General features: G+C 28.3%; 1 protein-coding gene across 1 annotated transcript in view; it reads right to left on the reverse strand.

Annotated features, from left to right (window-relative positions):
• Positions 1 to 7,998: 7,998 nt before the first annotated feature.
• LOC107448641 (uncharacterized) overlaps positions 7,999 to 22,571 on the reverse strand; it is a 34,558-nt gene continuing 19,985 nt past the window's right edge. The window contains exon 2 of the mRNA XM_016063923.4: positions 7,999 to 15,420. Within this exon, the coding sequence (XP_015919409.1) occupies positions 14,446 to 15,420 (975 nt within the window). The 3' untranslated portion in view covers positions 7,999 to 14,445. The remainder of the gene's footprint in view (positions 15,421 to 22,571) is intronic.

Genomic DNA, 22,571 nt, shown 5'->3' on the forward strand with positions numbered 1-22,571 from the left:
GGATGTAAGGACAAAGGAACAAGACAAAGGAAGTTTAAAAATTTTATTAAAAAGACTTGTTCCATCGAAGTTTTAATTTAATGGGATAAATATTTTCTACTCGTTACCATCTTTAAAATGGTACTTATTTCTTTCTTCAGAGTACCAAATTTCTCGAAAAATGGCTGTAAAAAATTTTTGACCTCTTTGAAAAAGTGGACTTACATGTAATATAGTAATGGGACTTAAAAATTTTATTTAAAAATTTACACTGTGAAACTTTTCTTTAATTATATAAATATTTTCTATTCGCGAACATTCTTAAAATGGCTCTTTTATCTTTGGTTCGGAGCCCGGTTGCAGAATTTACGCAGTGAATCTGCAGCACTATTTTCATAAATCCAAATTCGTCGGCAACCTTTACATAATTAGACAGAGATAATAATTGTGAAAATTAAGCTTATTCTAACATATATGTGGCAAAATTTGTAAATGTAAGGTCCTTAAAAGTTATACATAAAAACTTTATGTCGTTTAAACTTAAGTTGGATTATACGCGAAATGGAATAAATTCCTGTACGGTTACATTTGTTATCTAGTAACAGAAAAAAAAAAATTACCTTTTTTATTCTTTGCGATGTTCTCTCCAGTTAGCTTCTTAATATTTATTAGAAACAAGTTTGGATATGCTTCGAAAAGGAGTGTCAGCCATCTTCCCCTGTTTATTTGCTTACTTTTTAAAAGTAAAAAGGAAATTTGATAAAAAATAGTCTGCAGCATCCGTTACCGTGCTGGAGGATTTTTGTAACCAAGGTTCAGAGTAGTAATTTTCTCGAAGAACGGCAGTAAAAAAAAAATAGTTGACCTTTTTTCGAAAAAGTGGTTTTACATGTAATATAATAATGGGGACTTAAAAATTTAATTTAAACATTTCATGGCGGAACTTTAATTTTCTGAGATAAATATTTTCTATTCGTGAACATCTTTAAAATGATCCTTTTAATCTTTGCTGTGGAGTAGGGAATTTCTCGAAAGATGGCGGTAAAAGAATATGTTAACATCTTTGAAAAGTGGAAAAGTAACCGCCCCTTTTTTAGTCCTATACTATTAACAATATGCATATCCGTAGTGGAATGTGCTTATTTTGACTAAAAAATGCACTTTTCCTGAAGAAACATACCTTTTTTTTTTATCCCCAAATTCCGATTTATCACTCCCAAAATACTGGTAGTAGTCAAAGTTTCGTAAAGCTGACATTTATAATTTAACAGCTATAACGGCTCTAAAATGAAAAACTTTAATGTTACTTTAATGTGACGCGTTGCTCTTCATATCTTTTGTATGATTGGTTAAACTTTGATAATTCTTTCTTTTACATAAAGTTATAAGTCCTTGGCCCAAAGACAAATATTTAATTTAATAGCGAATTTAGATGAATTAAATAATTTTTACTATATAATTTGTTAATGATGAAAAAAAATTTGAATTGATCAAAATTTTTATACATTCAGAATTTTCAGATTTTTTTTTTAAACCTTAAATCTAGATTTTCATACCATTTGATCAATAAAAAAAGTACTTAAAAAATTAATTATAGAATGTTAAGAAAATGACATCCAATTTTGAGATTACATCTCACTACAATACTTCAGAGGAACCTTTAAATGGAAGAGTTAATCCTTTATTTAATCAATTTTACCTCTAAAGTTAAGAAACGCCAATATTTTTAAGAATTTTGCAGATACAAAACCGGAAGACAGTCATCTTTCTTTTTTTATTTTGATATTTGCCCTTTTCTTTAAATTATGTATTTTTGATTTAAAATATACTTCCAACTGTCTTCATAAGTAATCAAGTAACAGATTCATTAACTAATTTTAAATTGTAGAGGAGTCTATTTTTAGAACCTAGATCAAGTAAAAATGTTAAAAGGTGGAGCAATTGAAATTTTTACTATAAAATTTAGTTCGTAGTCAGCCTTTTTATTTCAGTGTTTTAGATGAAATGTTTATAAAAAGTTGAAGAAAGCTCTGCAACAAAGCTGAGTTTTTTTTTTTTTTTTTTTCAACGAAGCTGCCGAATGTCTCTTTTGCTGTCACTTTTGCTGAGGATTCTGATTTAAAATGTTTTTAAACTTCAGGATACATAAATTCATTAAATGTGTAAATAATCTGATAATCATATAGGGATATTTATAAATGATGGCAAAAATTAACGAATTTCTGACATATTGACGGAATTTACTTATGCAACTACAGCAGAAAAATATCATTGAAAGCGCGTAAATTGTAAATTATATATACCTATATATACATGCATTCTCTACATCATTTTAAAGTATCTAATTTTACATGCCAAAATACAAAATTTGAGCGAATTTGGCCAAATAGTTCCTGAGAAAATGAATTTTAGAAAAGTAGGGTATTTAAAAATCGATTGCTCAGAAACTATTCGACCGATTTCGCTCAAATTTTGTATTTTGCCCTGTAGAATTAGATACTTTAAAATGATGTAGAAAATTTTGCACATTACAATTCAATATTTTTTGACTCTTATTAAATAAAATAATAAAAAATAGTAACTATTTACTAAAATGTATTTTTTACATGGAATTTATTATACTTGGACAAACAAATTTCAAAGATGTGTACAAAAATTTTTCAATTTGCTTAAAACTTTCTCGAGATATGAGAATCTTTCAAAAGTGATGAGCGCGAAGTTTTTTAATTTTAATCTGATAAAAAAAGAATTATTTGCATTATTTTAATTCATTTGTAGAAAGTAAAAAGTTCTTAAAAAAATTAAAATTTAAAATTTTTAAATTTTGAAAGTATTATTTATAAAATATTTTTGTTTAAAACATATTTTTTACTTTTCCACACTCAGGAGAGAAATGGTTATCTACTCTAGTGTAATTTGAGTTCCATGGTTTCGAGATCCTCTGTGCCATTTTCCCTTATTCTTTTCTCTTTTTTGAGTCAGACATAGTTTCCAGTCCCATTTAATTTCTTTTTACTTGAGTGCCTATTAATGCAAGTTTTTTTAACCTTGAATTTGGCATAGTGAAATCGCATCCGGTTTTTGTGCCATTAAATTTTATACTTAATCCACCCACTCTTTTCGAGGCAGGAAATAATAGTTTAAACAAAGCAACCATCCCAAATACACCATATTTTTACTAATCTTTAAATTAATATTAGGGAAAAAATAGTAAATCATAACAAGTAATTACTACGGTGCATTGTTAAAAATATTTAATTTAATTATTTTGACTTTAAAGGCGAAGAAGCAGAAATATCGTGTTTTTCATTTTAATCCTCCTGTTGCGCTTTTTTAGTATTTTATCCTAGTTTTCTAATAAAACTGCACTAGTCTTCTGTATTCCTCCATTTCGTCTCTTGACATTTTCAAAGAAGCATTATTAGTTTCACTAAAGTGGCGCTGTTAGCGCGAAGTAGAAAAAAAAATTATTATCGTTTTTTCAATCTTTTTTTAAGTTTTTATGTTAATATATTTCGAAGTTTCGATCTAGCGATCTGAGATCAATTTCACTGTGCAGGATAAATATAAACACATGATTTTAGCGTATTTGCTGCAAAAAAATTAGAGTTTTCAGGTCATGAGTATATGATTCGAAATGTTCGCTAATATCGATCGAGTCTCAGAATCTCGTTTTTCTTAGATGCTGATTAATTTTCTCGAAAACACGCAAATTATTGCTTAAAATATGTACATATTAGAATGCATAATTGTAACCTAATCAGAATATATAAATATAATTTGTAAATCATTTTAATATAAATTCTTGTTAAATAAAGATTTAATAATATTTCAAATCAAATTTTCATAATATAAGAAATAGTTTAGTTTTAATATTGAAAACAATCAGGGTTTGGAATATACAAATTACAACAACAATTAAATACCGATACCGCCTGAAGAACTGCATTTAACGATTATAAACTTCATAAAATAGAATAACAAGGTATTATTATCATATTAAACGTTTATTGCATTTGAAGAGGAATTACTACAAATGAAAAATAATTTTAAATATGGTTTTTATAATAAAATATTTCATGCTTGAAAACGAAAAAAAAAACACACTTATTTTATATACTAGGGAGTACTGCCCAACACGCTTTGCTCACCAATCCCTCGATTGTTTTTAAAAATCAATATTTTTTATAAAACAAAGAACATTTTGTTTCGAAAGAATTATAATTACTAATAAACTATATAGTTATTAGAATTTCATGCAGAGACATTTTGTTAATATATTAATCATAACGAAATGAAAGATCAAATTTGAAAAATAATCAACTGAACTTGAATTTTTTTTTTTAACTTAGGAATATAGAGTGTGTAAAGCAATAAGAAAAATAAACGCTCCCCTATTATGAACTGTATCTTCGTCTGCTTCCGAACATGTCATAACAGGGGAAGCGTTCCTAGCTGCGTATGACAACATTTTTGGCCTTGGGTTCCTATGCCGTTTTAATCCTGTACCCTAACTGTTGCAACTGTATCCTCTTTACATATAACGCATTTAAATTTGTGCATTTCGACAAAAATAAATTAAAAATTGCAAATACGCAAACTAGCCAATGAATTGTGAACCTCATTTTAATATTTAATGGGCATCGATTCTACAAGCTTCTGGAATCCATTTATAGAGAATAACTTCCATACTAGCAGAATATGCGCCACACCATCCCTAGTAACAGTTTTACCTTGACCCCAGTTGGGGTCAAAATTGGTGCCATATAGATCCTATAAGAGCATGCACCAAGGGACCAATATTGGAATGTCTAAAAATTTTTAATATTTGTCTTAGAATGGCTTTTAATAGTGGCAATAACAACTCTTTATGGGGTCTATATTGGTTGAAAAGTGGCTGTAAAATACGGATGAAATTCTGGATTCTATGAAGGGCCAAGTTTGGTTCAGTAATGGATATAAAATATTAGGTTCATCTAGCAATTCTATATAGGCCTAGTTTATCCTTATTGAGTCTAGATTTATGAATATTACTCCAATGAGGACCCAAGTTATTTTGCTACTAGAGATGTGAACCAGGTAAGGTGAGTTCACGGCTTCGTGGGATTTTCGCCACATAGCCCATTACCAGTCTTCAGATTCCTAATGTAGTCTTTCCAGACACCTCTGTAAACAAATTCTGGCATTTAGGGAAGAAATAAGACGTTTCCTTTTAGACATCTGACTAGTTATTATCATGATCCGCTGCATTTCTATGTGCTTGGTTCGAACCGAAATTGGTCTGAAAGTATCTTGGTAGTATCTTGTCAGTCGAAGTACACTAGAGTTCTTTTTCTACCGGAAACGGAGGGTTGAAAAACGGTTGGGTTTAATGAAAGCTGTTTCTGAGAAAAACAATTCCAAGGTTTGAAAATTTTCAAGAGCAGATTGAAATCGTAAAAATAAAAATATACACGAACGTTACAAGCATTTATTTTTATCCTCTAAAATTTCAAAACAAAATTGTAATTTTTTTCTGTTAAAATGATTGCTGTTGTTGTAGTTCATTTACGTCACACTATAGCTGCACAAGGGGCTATTGGCGACGATCTGGAAAACATCTCTGAGGATGAACCGAAGACATGCCATCAAAATTTTGATCCTCTGCACCCTCGCTTCGGTAGCCCGACGACCTGCACGCGAGGTCGAGCACTTTACGGTAAAACAGTTTAACGAGGATTAAACAAAAATATAATTTTAATAATGGTTAGACAACAACCGTTTTTCCCTTAAAATTCCCCCTCCTAACTCATACTTCATTACTATTACCGTCTCCTAATTCACATTACTCCTTATTCCACTTGTCCACGCGTGGACAGAAACCGTTATTACCCAGTACGATTCATCTTCATTGTGGAAATAATAAACTGTTCTTGCTCATTCATCTTCAAATGGAACAACCACAACATAACGATTACTCTGTTCTAGACAATAGCAGAGGGTACTATTGCTAACTTATGAGAACCTAGTGAGTTCCGCTGCTTTCTTAATCGTTGCTCCTGATAAAACAATACGTTTTTTTTTAAAATGGTGAAATATCTATCATTTTTCCCATTCTTTGTTTATAGAGACATGCAGCCACACGCACACCTTTATTTATTCTAGTTCTTCTGCATACTTCGCCCGCCACTAGAGAGCATTTATTAGAAAATCTCAGGTTTCTAATTTATTGACCAATTCGCGTATTGCGTTTCTATTATTCACCATCCACTTGACAGGAGGTGCAAGGGCTCAAAGGTGACATCATTTAAGAACAGCCCCATACTATCATGGCGTAATCTGTTGATGTGCAGTCTGCGAGGGTCAAGATACAGAACAAACGTGCATTTTTTATAACTTCGCAGGTTAAGAAAGGTGAGGTGCATCGTATTCCCTGTTTCTTTTGGTAAAGGGCTATTGTCCGGCATTCACTACATCAGCGGTTTCCAATTTTTTCCGGCCACGGAGCCATGAATAATCATCAGCCTAGCCTTCTTCCGACTTATAAAGTTTAAGTTAACTGCGACCGCATTAACCTATTTAGACTAATTTAGCTTTTTATGACCGACAGTTAAATTTTTACTCCTTGTTCCTAAATATTTAGTCTAGTCTAGTTGTTAAGTTGAATAAAATAAACCGAAAATGAATTTTTAAAAAAATCTGAATTATGGCTTACTTCGAAATGAGAACTAAAAAGAACTACTATAAACGTTGAGAATGTTTATTAGGTAACCATATTTCTAAATTATAGAGTTTAGTTATTTTATTTTGATTTGAAAAGCACGCGATAGGAAATACTATTGCAATATTTTATAAATGCTAGTTCTTTTCATAGTTTGCTCAATATATTGGTAGAAGCATCATATCTTCTTTTAAAAGATGCCATTACCATCTCATAGGCATTTAATTTTACATGAAATAATTTCATAAAGACAGTCGAAAAATTAAATGAATTCTAGATTTAAACTATATCTAATCATATGTTCAAAAAAGTCTCGCTTGTTATACATAGAACAAATTCACGGAGCCTCTTTAACGGAACCCTACGGTTCCACGGAACACCATTTGGGTACCGCTGCTCTACACTAACATTAAAGGTATAAGTATTTACTACATTGATAAATCGAAACTTTTAGAAATATTTTTTGCTAACAGAAAAGTAATGTTTTATATTCGATTTCCAAATTCTGAATTACGAGGGTTGGCATAACAGCCAGCAGAGGTCCCAGTTGATTAAAACCTCCCGAACGAATCTATTTTCTTATGAATTACACTCGATCGCGGTTTTTTTATCATAAAATTAAAGCTACAAATATTAAAATTTGTCCAGTTAAATTGCATGGTATATAAATTCTTCAAATAACTTGGAAGTAGCCAATAGTTTACAACGATTAATGCTAGCGATATTATACTATTCGTTTTTTACCGTTGAGTATAATTATCGTATTTTCGATCATTATCGCAAGACATACCATGAACGATATGTTAAGATGAAACATTTTAAAACAGCAATAACTTGCAATATATCACGCAGCACTAGCTTTCAACTATCTTCGCTGGTTAGGCAACTGTTTCTTTGATATATACACGATACCGTGTAAAAAAAACTTGTAAAAAATTCTCGAAGAAATTTATTTAAGTCACCACATAAATTTTTAGCTGCCAATTTTGCGTCAGAAAAGTTAAATAGTCCGGCCACCGTAAGAAGACGATTAAATGTCAAATCAAGTGAGAGTATATTAGTTAAAAGGGGGGGGGGGTAACGTAGAACGGTAGGGAAAATGCTTTGCGCCAATAGGGATTTTTTAGAAGTCTAAGATCATTCGTCTTCTAACGGTAGATGGACTATATGTTGCAATAATTAGTGGTATAATTTTTTTTTGTTACTTCTCAACTGGAAAAAAATTCCCACGAAAATTCATAAAATTTGCTGTTATGAGAACATTCCTTTAATAGAGTTAGTAACTTAGTACTTAACTAATTAACAAAAATAGAGGCAAATATATAAAGATATGTTTATTATTAGCACAAATAATACAAAATGAAAATAATAAAACTTCAAATGAAAAATTTTCAGCTCTTGTTTTGGTTCTCGTAATGACTCCAAAGTATCTTAAGAGCTAGAGAAAATTTTGATCATAAAATAACTACAAATAAAAGTACTCAGCCATTTGAATATAACTATGATTTTAAATTATTCTTATTAAAGCTAACGATGCAACTGAAAAACAAAATCATACTTTCAAGCATAATTATTGAAATTAAAAATAAAAAAAATCATATATTTTGTGCAGTATCCAGTTAATTAGGAAAGTAAATTTTGAAATCAACATTTTTTTCAAAATAGTCAAACCAATTTCAATAAAAATATTCAATAAATTAATACACAAATTATTAATACATTTAAAAAAAATAGAGATCAAATTTTTGTTGATCAAGTTTTAATTATTATATTCACCAAATGACGAGGATCAATTTTCATTAATTCAATTATTAATAAATAAAATTTTTTAATGCTTTGACCCTGCGAAAATGATAAAATAATAAATTTTGAATCTCAAAAAATACTGAATCGATTTTCAATATCTTTATTTGGTTTTTCTGTGCCACTTTTTTCTACACATAAGATTTCAGTAGTTATTTTTTTATTAATTACAAAAAATTAAAAATTAATTAAAAAATTTTAGAATGCGCACTAAAAAAAGTTTACAAATTTTTTTTTTTTGAAAATGGATACAGCATTATCTGAAAAAAGTTTAAGAGAATGAGCGTTATGTTAAAAAGAACATGGAAAAGCTTTCTTTTTTAACAGAGATCTCGATTTTCTGAAGAAAAAAAAAAATTCTAAAAACCAAAAAACTATAGCGATAGTCGATTGCATCTCAATAATCAGGCTCTTTCCTAAAATTACAATTCAGTATATCACAATTTCGAAACAACAATATATATTATTCATATATATATATTTATATATATATATAGATATAAAACTTTGAGAGAAAAACCTATAAACTTTTTATACACAAATCAAGTAATTTACATTTCAATAAATGGCATAATGTAATATATTATCTATATACATATTAAAAAATCTTTTTTCCGTAATACTGAAAAAATATATAAACAGTAAATTGTGCACACAAACGCTGAGCTATAAAAGCATCATTTTAAATAAGTAAAAATAGCAATTTTAATCGTCTTTCTTTCATTTTAAGCTGCTCTAAAGAATTCAAATTATGAAACTAACAAAAATTTTAAAAAATACTTTTAAATATTTAATTGCAGAGGTATACCACTTTCTGCAATAAAGACTAGTTTAAAATTGTGGCCTCCAACACTTGAATCATAAATAGCAACCTATAACCTATTGCAACAAAAAATATTTTTTAATATAAGAGACGTCTAATATTGCCAAAATGCTATAAATAATTACTTTAAGGCCGCTAAAAACGCGTAATAACAAAGGTTGGTTTCAGTACATTGAGTTTACTGAATTAAAATATAAAATTGTTTGCATTTTTCAGCTGTTGATATCTGAAATAAATGAAAAAAAAATCGAACAGTTTTAATTTGGTTTAAAAATAATTTTCTTTTATTTTCAACTAGTAATAGTTTTTAGTGCATTTTTCCCTACAAAGAAAACATGCATATCTCTAAAAAACATATATATATATATATAATAAATAAAGTGTTGGGAGTGCCAATTTTTAAACATTGGATGCAAATTTAACATTTGAAATAAATGAAATCGATGAAGAATGAAAATCAATAAAAAAATAGCTTTATAACAGCACAGCTTTTTTTTTTTTTTTTTTTTTAGTAAACTGAATAAAAATTGCGTTAACAAAAGAGAGAGTTAATGTTTTTGTTTATTTCCTTAATCAGGCACTGCTAAGCATATTTAAAAATGTCACGAGACTATCCTTTCTAGGTTTTCTGGGAATATTAAGTTCTTTTAAAATATCAGCTTTTACAGCATTAAAAATAATTGAGCAATCACGATTCATCTATTAAAGTGATCTTTAGTACACAATTCTCTAGCAAATGCTATAAAATAATTAACATAATTTTCAACTATGTTGGAATTAACTGTCAATAATTGCAATTTGCAAGCTTTTAGACTAGGAAGATGCCGGTATACAATTTTCCGCACTATTTCTTAGAACGACATTTCCCCCAGAAAAGCTAATAATTTTGAGTCGTGACTTGTGCTCAAAGGGTTAAAAAAAAGTTTTGAACAGTCACATTTTTAAGAAACTATATAAGTCGCTATATCTTGCAACATAATGCGGAAAAATTTCTTAAAATCAAATTTTTTCTTTGTTTCAGAATTTTTTAAATTGCACAATTTTATTAAAAAAATTCTTTCAGAAAAAACAAGACATATGTTGTGCTATAAATTGTTTATTAGAATATTTTGACAATTTTTATGAAATTAGAAAGAAAATTTGAGTGTAATTTCTTTCAGTTAGGACTTTGCCGGCAAATAAATATGAGATAGCTGCCGTCTTGCGATGTATTTTATTTATTTTACTTTAATCCAAGAAGAGATTAATGAGAAAAATAAGACAAATAGATCAAGAATTTAAAGCGTATTAAGAAATAATTTTATATCCTAGTCCTATCCATTAACGTGGCTTGATAAAAATTTCGTGATTTTCCTTCTTTGCTAGCAAGAATAAGCATGGTTAATAACTTATTTAGCATTAACACCATAGTATTCCCTTGAAATAACAAATTTCTCCCCCCTCTGATTTTCACAAATAGATCTGCTGAGAAGCTATTTACCCATAACATAGTAATTTTTCCTTTCAATAACCAGAACTCCGCCCCCCCAATAATAGACCTTTTGAGAAATTTCCCTACACATCATAGTTTTCCCCTTCAAATACCAGATTTTTGTTTTAGAAATTTATTCTCTACAATCTAGTCTAGCCTTGAAAGTTAGTTTTTGAATTATTCAAACTTAATATTCCCATTGATGAAAGAAATGAATCACAAAATATTCAAAAATAAAAAAAGATTAAAAGATTAGCTTTTTTTAAGAATTGTACCTTGATTAAATGTATAAGCTGTGCCTGTACAATAAAAATATACAAACCATTAGTTATGACAACAATATGTACATAGAATATATACATTAATCGTCTCACAAGCCCCAATACGTCTTTGGCTCTCATATTGCAACAGACATTACCAACATTGAAAACTTCTCTCATTCTTTATACATTAGCTAATAATATTTTCTTACAAACATTACTTTTCTCTTAGTAGATAAAAATATTTTAGTTATTTAAAAAAAAAAATCACAAATCATTGCAATGATTATTGTTTATACTTAACTTACACTTCAACCGTCATTATAAAACAATGACACAGTATCAACTTAATTTATTTTTTTTCACTATCTATATGTTGTATAAGATGAGTCAATATATACATTGATTCTTTGGTAGTGACCATGTGTTTAAAAAGTACAGTTATGACGTTTAATGGTATGTTCCGTTTTTTTCAGTATAAAGTCAGCATTTTTTTTTCAATGTGAAAAATGCTGCATTGTATAACAAACATGACTTATAAATGTGTATGGCAATGTTGAGATATAAGTTACCTCGGTTTTAAAACAGTCTAGTTAATAACTAAAATTACAATGCAAGAATCATTTCTATTTACTTTCTCGAAATTTAAAAATTATTTACCCATACGATTACGAATTGCATGGCATTAAAAATAGAAAGTGTTTATTAAAGGAGGTGATTGCAGTACAGGGTATTCTGTAATGACTGTTCTTAATGTATATTATAATTCTTGTCAAAAATTTCTACACGTTAGAGGTCGCAAATTATTGCTAAGAGAAATAATAAAAAACGTTACCGAAGTCTAATGACGACGGCTGAGTAAAGTGAAACGTAAAAATCAAAACATGTTTGACTGCTGGAAGAAATGGTAAAATTCTGTATTAGAAAAGTCTAAGCTTCAGCAGCCAATAAAACAAATTTTTTTTGTTTATAATCCCGCTTCCTCAGTAGTGATTTTAATAGTTTTTGTATGTTGCGCGCTTAAATGGAAAGAAACCCTTAATGCACATGCTTTTTTTACTTAATTTTTAAAAAATTTCCATTACGGACAGTGATAAGAAACCCAGTATAAGGAATAAACATAAATATGATTCCAAAAGATAAATGTTTGCGGTACAAAAAGTATTTGTAAAAAAAAAAAAGAAAAAAAAAAAAAAAAAAAAAACNTAAAAAAAAAAAAAAAAAAAAAAAAAAAAAAAAAAGGAATTAGAAATTTGCTAAAAAAAATATATAAATAATTTTGTTTTTAAATTTATGAATTAAAGTTAATTTATCACAACTACATCAAACTTTTTTAAATGAGGCATATATGTTTATTTCTGAAATATATTTCAGTATATTTTTTCCTACGAAGTAACTGCATCTTAGTAGGTGATTAAAGATATTAACAACTTTTAGCACCTATTTGACTTTAACGTGTGAAGAATTCATAGATTTTAACAACATCAATGAATTCTGTGTAAGATCTTATGATGAAATAAACAAAATGAAACTTAAATGAAATGACTAATTGACAAACATGAGTGTTTGTTCAATATTTATATTAAAGGGAGAAACATTTAACTTCAGACTAATTTATACTTTAAAATTTCTTTTTATAAATTTAAAAATTGAGGTAGCAGTCTTTTTAGGCATTAAAAAGCATGCAATACAATTTAAATTTTAAAAAAAAATCACATTACATCTAGAATTTGAGAATTAAAACAATATGTAAAAAAGCAATGTCACATGCGATCGTTTTAGTACTATAATGAAGTACCTTCTTTAGTGTCAAAATACAGATATGTAGGACAAATTATTAACTGATTGACCAATAGGACAGGAGAACAAGACATTGGTTAGAAATTCTTCCTCCCACCCTATTGAAATGCTTTTCTTCTTTGTTGTAATTTGATGGTTCTTTCTCTTTTTTTTTTTAACACTGAAGAAGGTGCTTCATTATGGTATTGAAACAACCGCATGTGATTATGTGACATCTGCGCTTGTTTTCAATTTTATTTCTATTCAGCATAAAATTAACAATCTTCATTTAAGCAAACATCTTAGCTATTTATAGCTAAAAGACATTATCTCTTTATTATTAGTATTTTTATATAATTCGTGTGATTGATATGTAAATCACATTTAGTGAGCTGCAGATTGTTTTTTGGCAGTTGTTAGTAGATGGTATTGATCAATCTTATTATTTTTTTTCTCCAATAGAAACATTGAGATTGTAAACATAAGAAACTGCATTTCAAATTATGTATTGAACAGATAAATTTTTTAAAAAAAGTACCGAATTAAGTAAATATATGTTTTGCAACTTAATTAAGTTTTTTTTTTTTAACAAAAATAAATTTGCAAATATTAAAAAGAACCATAAACACTTCACTAGCAGCCAATTCAAATAAATCAAACTTATAATAATAATCACAAAATAGAAAACATGACCAGCGACTAAACACAAGCAAATATCAAAATTATAGAGTTCAAAAATAATTGTAAAAAAAATTCTTAAAAGCTATTAAGTGACTCTTAAGTACCAAAAAAAAATTGCGCTATTTTATGTAATAGAGAAAAATAAAACTTTATTATCACTTATTTAATTTTGAAGCTGAAATTTATTACTATTTTTCAGTCTTTAAGATCCTTATAAATATAAGTTTACCAAAGAAAATTTCACAAGTGAGATAAATTTCATACCAATTAAAAAATATTAAACATAAAAAAGAAAGAAATCTAACATTTAAAATAAATGTTTTGCGAAATAAGATGATTTATCGATAATCAGCTAAATTTTGTTAACAGTCAATCTTTAAAAAAAATTAACAAATAATAAAATGAAGGGGAAAAAAGAAATCTATCCATAATTCCTAAGGGTTTCAAAATAAATTACGATTAAAATTAATTTAATTGCTTACATTAACTCCTGAGTAAAAAAAAAAATCGATATTAACAGATCTACATTTGGTCCCTATTTAAAAATAATGAATAGATCAGTTTGTACATCTTCTCGTCAATGAAGCAAAAGGCAGAACACTGAAATGTTAGCCAAAACAATTTCATCCACACAAATACAGACTATTTTTAATCATATGGCAAAATGCACACAAAACAAAATAAGTTCGTTAAAATTAAAGAAAAATAAATATCCAGAAATTCAATAAGAGAATTGTCCTCCTGACATTTGTCATATGGCTTCATAATTTATTTTATCAATTTAAGTAGATTTTTTTTTATACTTCATTTAAGTACAGTAAACCTAGCTGAAATTATCATGCAACCTTTAAATAAAACATAAATAAAAAATGAAGTTCAGGATGGAACAATGTAGCAATTACTTTGTACAAATGTTTAAATTATATTTTGAATTTTGATTCCGGTGACATCAAGTGGAAACAGAAGTCGCGTAGTCTCTATCACTTGAATTCATTTGCCTTTGATCATTGGACAGCGACCACACCAGTTCCTCAGCCGTTAGAGGGTCCATTGCAACATTGGGCGGAGACATGGCGTGGCAATCGAAATCATACAATGTCAAATCAACATCTCCAAAAATTTCGTCCTCACTACTCGTAGGAGAAGATCCAGACGCAGAACTGGTGTTTTCTGTGGGACAGTCTGAGTTCAGGTGTGCAGAACTTGGCATTTCAAAGTATTCAATCTCAGTAGAGGCTGGCATTAGTGTATGAAGGTTAGTGCTAGATGAGGAATCGTCAGATATGTAGTCACTAGAACTATTGTCAGAACCATTGAAAGTACTGGTGAGCACAGAACACCAGTTCAAACGAGAGAATCGGTCACTCTCGTCTGTCCATAAGGCACCATTTTCCACACGTTCGTATGTAGTTCTAGAAAAGGGGGTAGCTTTAAAAGCATCTGTTTCCATGAAGCACCTTTCGTACTCAGATGCGAGATCTGATCCAGTATTCTCCATACCCCTTTGAGATACTGAATTTATCACAGAAGGAGTACCTGGTCTAGAGTCTACATCACTACTAGAGTTGCTAGGTGGTGGATCTAACGTAGTTGTGTTTTTGTGAGGTCTCCACTCAGGTATATAAGGCCCACGTCTCTTGCTGTTGTCGTCGTAGTAAAGTTCGGGTACGTTGATTCCATCCGATTCCATGGAAAGGTGAATGGAGCGTATAAAATTGCTAATTAAAACCTGCCTGCGGAAGTCGTGAGTTTTGAGTTTTTCGAGAGAGAATGCGATCCATTCTTTTCTCTCCTGGTGAGTCCGCGGCCTCTGTCTTTGGTAGACATCTTGACGAGGATCTTCATCCTCCTCAGGTGATCTCTTCAATCCTCTTGATTCTTCTGTATTCATATCAACTACATGGATGCTTGAAATCTCGGAGCTCTGAAACAAAATAAAGACACGCTTTAACATAATTTTAGAAATATATAATATAAGGAAATTTAACAGATTTTTTATATAGTGTGATTAAAACTTATCTATTTATTTAAATTTGACGTACAGTGGGCACAAAACAAACGGACCATCTTCAGGTTCCAGGACTCAATATACTAATTAGTTAGGCCCGGATTTTGATGACAATTGCATTTTTTTGCATTTTTGGACATTCTTTATCCTTTAGAGCATTTTTTGAGATTTATAGGGCATTTTCTTTAAAATTTTAAAGCATTTTTTAAATTTTTTGTTAAATTTTTCTAATTTTTATTATTACACTGTTTCCAAACAATGAAGAAAATTTCTAGGATATTAACAGGTGAAGCAACATCTTTTCAAATTGAAGAAGAATTGTCAGTAAGTGTGACCGTCCTTTTCAAGTACGCACCAATAACATCAGTCGACGTTGAAAGAAGCTTCTCCTGGTATAAAAATTTGCTTTCAGACAAGAGACGCTCGTTTACATTTCAAAATATTATTAAAAAAAAATTTAATAATCCACTGTAATTCTGATATTTAGTAATATTCTGAGATGGAAGTTGTCATATTCATTTAAGTTTCTATACAAAATGAAAATGTTTTGGAGTCAATATATTTTCCTTTTTTTTTTGTTATTTTTGGATATAAAACATATTTGTCAAACTTTAATGAACGTAGAACAAGTATTGCATTGCTTTATATTTTTTGAAACGACTCATAATAATTTTAAAGAGTAAAACATTGTTTTAGTTCAATATTTTTACTTCTATTTAAGTCATGTCTTAAGGCATTTTTAGCGCAATTTTCGCATTTTAAGGGCATTTTTTGCAGTTCATAAGGGCATTTTTTGCACTTTTTAAGGGCATTAATTGAGATTTTTTAGGTCATCAAAATCCGGGCTCTACTAATTAGTATAGACGATATTTTAAGTTAAAAAATCAAACACAAAAACGTTCTTTTTCTGATTAAACATACCTTTTTTTCCCTACAGATTTAGATTTCTAATCCCCAAAATATATGGGTTGGCCGCAATCTGGGAAATATGGTACTAAGTTGAGACTCCTTAATATTAATTTTACTTTTGGCGTATTATATTTCGCCATATTTCGAAGCGAATTGAAAAATTTTTGCATCCAATTATAAAATTGATTATCCGAAGATAATTCCACGCAAAGAAAAATAATTTTTAGTAAATATTTATTATTTTACTTCATAATAGTTGATTTTTACATGATTTTTAAAATTGTAATTTTCCATGATAAAATACGAAGTTTGAATGAAATCTGTAGCATAGTTTCTGACAGATTGAATTTTAAAAATATTACTTTATAAAAATTCGATTTTTCAAAAACTATTTGATAGAGTTTGCTTATTTTTTTTTTTTTTTTTTTTTTTTAAAATTTTTTTTTNTTTTTTTTTTTTTTTTTTTTTTTTTTTTTTTGCTATGTAAAATTACTTATTAATTAGCATATTTGAGGTCACCTCCTCGAACCATTAAGATAATAAATTATTCATGGTGGTCCGTTTATTGTTTAGCCCCTGTACAACAACAAAAAATCGAATAAATATCGAAAAGGAAAATTTTTTTATCAAAAACTTTCATTAAGCAAAAAAGAGTTTATTTTTTTAGTTTTATATGTAAATTGTGGATAAAATATCAAACAGATTGTTAATTTCCAGTTCGTTGTTCATTCAACGTATCCAAGAGACTGTTTTCAAAAGAACTGAAAGATTTCGGTTTTAAAATAAAAAAAATGCAATTATGTGTTATTGGGAGTCAAAATTGGTAAGATAATATTAATCACCCTGTGAATAAAACTGAATGAAAAACTCAGTTTCATAATTTTATCATAATCTTTTATAAATTTTAAGTCATTTGAAAATTGTGGTTTATAAGAAGAAATTAGGAAGAAAAGAAAAAAAAACGTCCACTTAAAAATTTTGAGAATTAGAACTTTTCTGTTTCTACTTCTTTTTATGAAATAGTCATAAGTTGACCTGTTATAAGAGATGTGAAGTTTTAGAACTGAGCAAACTTTTTGTTTTAATTTTTAAAGTAAAGAAATGAGAATCTTTTTTCTAAGGTACCAATAACCCATTAGATCACATTTTATAATAATTATAAAATATAATTGCACCATTAATCACATTAATTACAATAATAGCTCAGTTAATTGTGAAAAGTCGGTGTGTATAAAAGTAAGACCACCTTAGAAGAATTCTGATCAGTGATCACATTACTTCGTAGCGTGAGTTGAAAAACAGCTTTGAAAATTTTTTCAAATGAGGAAAATATTTATATTTTTATTACCAATCCATTATTTTTTTAAAGTCTATTAAAAAGTAATGAAATAAAATCTAACTCAATATTTAAATATTTAGAAATTACACTAATCTAAGGAACACTAAGGTGAAATCAAGATTTAAGATTGGCGGCTGTTAAAATGTTTTAAAAACATTTATATTATGATAAGATATTTCTTTTTCTTATCTAAAAAAAAGGCTATCGAAATCTTCGAATTGTTTTTATTAGAGAAAAAGTTTATCACAGCAGAAGTTGAGAGAAGACCAACAACACATCGCCATGGAAAATCCGCGGTTGAGCAGTGACCTAGTTTGCTGTTCCCAATACGAAGCGTGTACAGGTATCCTTGTTTGACGCTACCTTTAGAGAGCCTCTTACTTTAACTGGTCACTACGGTCCTCACACAAAATGTGAACTGGCCGTAACATTCATTAAAACTTCGCCTCATCACCAAATATTTATACGAAACTTTATCGTTTTCTTTTTTAAAATCAACAAGTGGGAGCATTTTTTTTTTTACCCCGCTATGGAGATTAAAACAATCTTTAATAGAATAAATTACGTACGATTCTAAATCAGAATAGAAAATTTTAATGTATAGCTAGAAAAGTAATCTAAGTTTTAGACGATTTTCAATCAGAATACATAACTTTTTATAATGTATCACAAGAACAATAATTCTCAAGTTTCAGACGATATAATTATTTAATCGTCTGATCGTTCAAATACTTATACGAAACTTAATCGTTTTCTTTCTTGAAATCAAGTGGGAACATGCTTTTTTTTTTTTTTTTTTTTTTNTAGATTTTGAAATCGCGTTTTTTAAAAAAAACTCAGATATGGAGATTAAAATAATCTTTAATAGAATAAATTACGCACGATTCTAAATCAGAATAGAAAATTGTTATGCATAGCTAGAAAAGTAATCTAAGTTTTAGACGATTTTCAATTAGTATATAATTTTTTATAATGTAACACAAGAACAATAATTTTCAAGTTTCAAACGATTCTCAGTTAGAAATAAAAAAAATAGTAAATATAATCCTTGAATTTTAGACGCCTAGTATTTTTATGATATCGCATGAAAACGAATTGTTCTTCCAACGATTTTGAATTAAAATTAACAATTTTTAATGAATCAAGAAAATAACCATTATCTAAATTATTTTAAAGTAACAAAATGCATTGAGTTAAATTAATACACAGTTATTGAGTGAATTTATCCTTTTGCGATGTTATTTGTCAGTCTGAAATATTGTACCAAAGATAAAAAATTATAGAAAATAAAAATTTTATTCCAATAATTATTATAATATTATTATTAATCTTATATTATTAAAACAAAATTTTTTATATTTTATTATGCATTTCTCAAAATACTGCATTCGTTTTTAAGTTTATTTCCCGCAGATTGATAACTGTTGTTAAGATTATATGAATGAATATGAAAAAAGTGGATTTTGATAAGCATATTAAAGAAGTTATTTTTTAAGTTTTGTTATAATAATTTTATGTATCTTTTAGTATATGGAGGATGATTTTTATTATTTCTTTTTATTCCATTAACAAAGATAAACTCTGAGGATTTAAGACCGAAATAAATTGGAAAAGTGTTCGATTTATTCTTTTTTTTTTTTTTTTTACACCTTATGTTTGAAGATCGTATGAAATTAAAAATGAAATACATAGTGTAAAATTTAAACCAAAAACTTAATTTTGCTTGATTAAATAAAATGCATTTTATCACTGTTTTCCTACTTCTAAATTAATAATCGCGAAAAATTATTCATTTAAAGTATTACATAACGTAATTTAAGTACAATCCTTAAATGTTTTTGGCTGTTGGATCTGGAGGATATATTTTGCCCCCTTTTAAGGGTAAATGTAATATTGTTCATCTTGTTTCGAAATGAGAGTAAACTAAATTGTTTTTCCTTTTAAAAAAATAAATAAATAAATAAAAAATTTTAAAAAAGCACTAAACAAGTTTTGTGGGGTGAAATAAAACAGTTGAATTTAGAGTGGGTCAAAAAACTTGTAACTGAACCTTGAAAAATTAGCTAGGTCACATAAAACATTATTTTAAAATTGATTAATCAAAATATTTATTTCGTTAAGTAACCATCTTAACTTTTTTTAATATATATAAAATTATTATTTTAACTTTCCAGTCGAAGTAGATCTCTAATAAGTCATTTGCATGAAAATTGAGATTTAGATATAAGAGATAAAAATCCAACAAATGACCTCATTGTAAAAATGCTGACCAACTTAATTAACAAAAAAATGTTTACAGTGTATAAGAGCATATTTATATTCTATCAATAGTGATAACAATTTCGTCTAAAAAAATTTAAAATTAATATAATATTTAAAAAATAAAATTAGAAAATTTAAAAACCAACATTGATTTTAAAAAAATGTTTACCCCCTCCCCCAATTTTGTTATACACTATATTTCAATTCCAATCTATCTTTAAAAAAATTAACCCCTTAGTTTTTCTGTTCACAAAAATATTAATCAAAAATTAAGCACCAATTAAAACCAATTAAGCAACTTTCGATTTAAACGAAAAATTAAACATGAATGATAATTATACAGAAATAATGTTTCCACTCTTGATTATACAAATTAAAACATTTTTTTTCTTAAGCGGAAAAGAAACGGAGGAGTAGAAAAAAAATCAGACGGCCCCTAATAACTGCACACAAGTTAAGAATGAATTCAAAGCAGCAGCAACGCTTCAGTGAAGATGGAATGTTGTTCTTCGGGCTGTATCGTTTCTGCAGGTGTTAGGAGAAACCTATAGGAATGCTATGGAAGAAAAACAAAATAAAAGGGGGACAAAGAGCGGGAGATTCAAAATTTAGAATTATCTGTTATTTCTCATTCGATTGCATCCAATAGTTTTAGCCACTGTAATGTGGTATAATTTTTTTCTGGTACTATGGTAAAAACACTGAAAAATGTTTAGTTCCATTTTTCTTTTTTTTTTTTACTTCAAGAAAAAAGGTATTTCAGGCTGTTTTTCGAAGTATGAAATTATGTTGTTGTATGAAATTATGCTTTTTTTGCGAATAATATGCTCAGTTATTCATGACTGTTATTCATGACATTTCAACAGTTATTCATGACTGTTGGGTCAAGTTAAGCCTATCTTTAACCAGCGCTCTCTATGTTTATTCTGAAAATGATGTAAAACGTCAAAATAGAGAAAAGCAACAGTTTTGAGAAAATGAAAAGCATTTGTGATCTAATTTTTAAATATTTAAAAACTTACTGCAATGCTGCATCATCTCGGCTCATAAAAATTTGCTAAGAATTAGAATAAGGCATTGATTTTAATCAGGGAGGAAAACTGTCACCAAATTGGTGATTTTTAAAAAAGTTTAATAATTTTAAAACATTTGAGTTTTTTGTCCGTTCTAACGGCCAGATAATTCTTCAAAGCAAAATGGCAATTACATTTTAAAATGATAGCTTTGCAAGTGTAAGACACTTAAATTCTGGCTTTGTTTATTTTCCTTGACGAAAGAGCTGTGAAAAACCATGTTAAAGAGCTGGAACAGTAAGTTTACTTTTAAACAATTTGAAAGAAATCTAATTTATTTAATCAAGTATTTCTTTATATCGCTTTCAACTTTCAGTTTGTATAGGAGACTTACACGAAATCATTATGCATCAATTTATATCTTAAAAAGTTCATGATTTGAAAAAATACGAATACAAAAATATTTACATACTAAAATCGTATACTTTAAGCTCCGTTTTTTATATACTTTCAGGGTTCATGCTCTACTATAAAAATAAAATTCAAGTACTTTTCAAGGACTTTTTAAGACTTATTATGAAATTCTCAAGGACTTAAATTTTAGTTAAAGACAGACTAAAATTTAACATTTTAAACTAAAATGTTTTGACGATAAATGTTAGTCGATAATAGCAGTACTGAAAAATAAGACTTCCATTGCTCTCTCTTAATTTCGGAAAGTGATCTAAGTATATATATAAAAAAACAACAAAAAAAAACAAGGGTGATTGGCATCAAGTCGAGAATAAAATTCCTGATGCATAAAAACGTCAGGTTTGAATTTTGCATTAAGGCTTATTTTAAGCTAGGTATACAAAGTCTGAATAAGCAAAGATTCGGGCAGAAGACGGGGTAGGGGGATTGTTCTATATAATACTGTGATATCAATTAGATATTTAAAAACAACTCTGCCGGGAGACTTTTATTTAATATTTAAAGTGGCAGAAGCATTTAGACAGTGAAATTTAAATTGTTCTTAAATATAATTTTGAAATTTAAACCACTTTTCTATTTAAGAAAATTAATCAATTATTGGATGTTGCGGCTTGATTATCATTTTAAATTTATTACCAGTCAACCATTTTAAATTGAAACAGTTGCCAACTTTCACCTCAATACCTTCTGATAGATTCTTAGTAACAATTTTGGTCACTGACTTTTTTAATTAACCACTCATACTTGAATTAACTTTTTTTCAGTAGCATCGATCATACGCACTTGACATGGTCACGTGAATATGAATTGCAACGAGTAGTTTTCAAATCGAGTATAAATACGAAAATCGATGTTTGATATCGCAAAATGCGTGAATACGAATAGCGACATTGGATTTTAAACTCGCGGAAAAACTAATTGCGCTAAAAAAACGCTTAAGTACAAATCGCGATATTAGATTTTTAAATTGCTTTAATGGGAATTGCGAGTACGATTTTTGAATCACGCGAAAACGAATTGCAACACTAGGCATTAAAGTGGACAAAAATAAAAAAAGCTGAACTTTTACA

The sequence above is a fragment of the Parasteatoda tepidariorum genome, chromosome 6 (assembly GCF_043381705.1).
Source record: "Parasteatoda tepidariorum isolate YZ-2023 chromosome 6, CAS_Ptep_4.0, whole genome shotgun sequence".
Taxonomy (NCBI): Eukaryota; Metazoa; Arthropoda; class Arachnida; order Araneae; family Theridiidae; genus Parasteatoda; species Parasteatoda tepidariorum.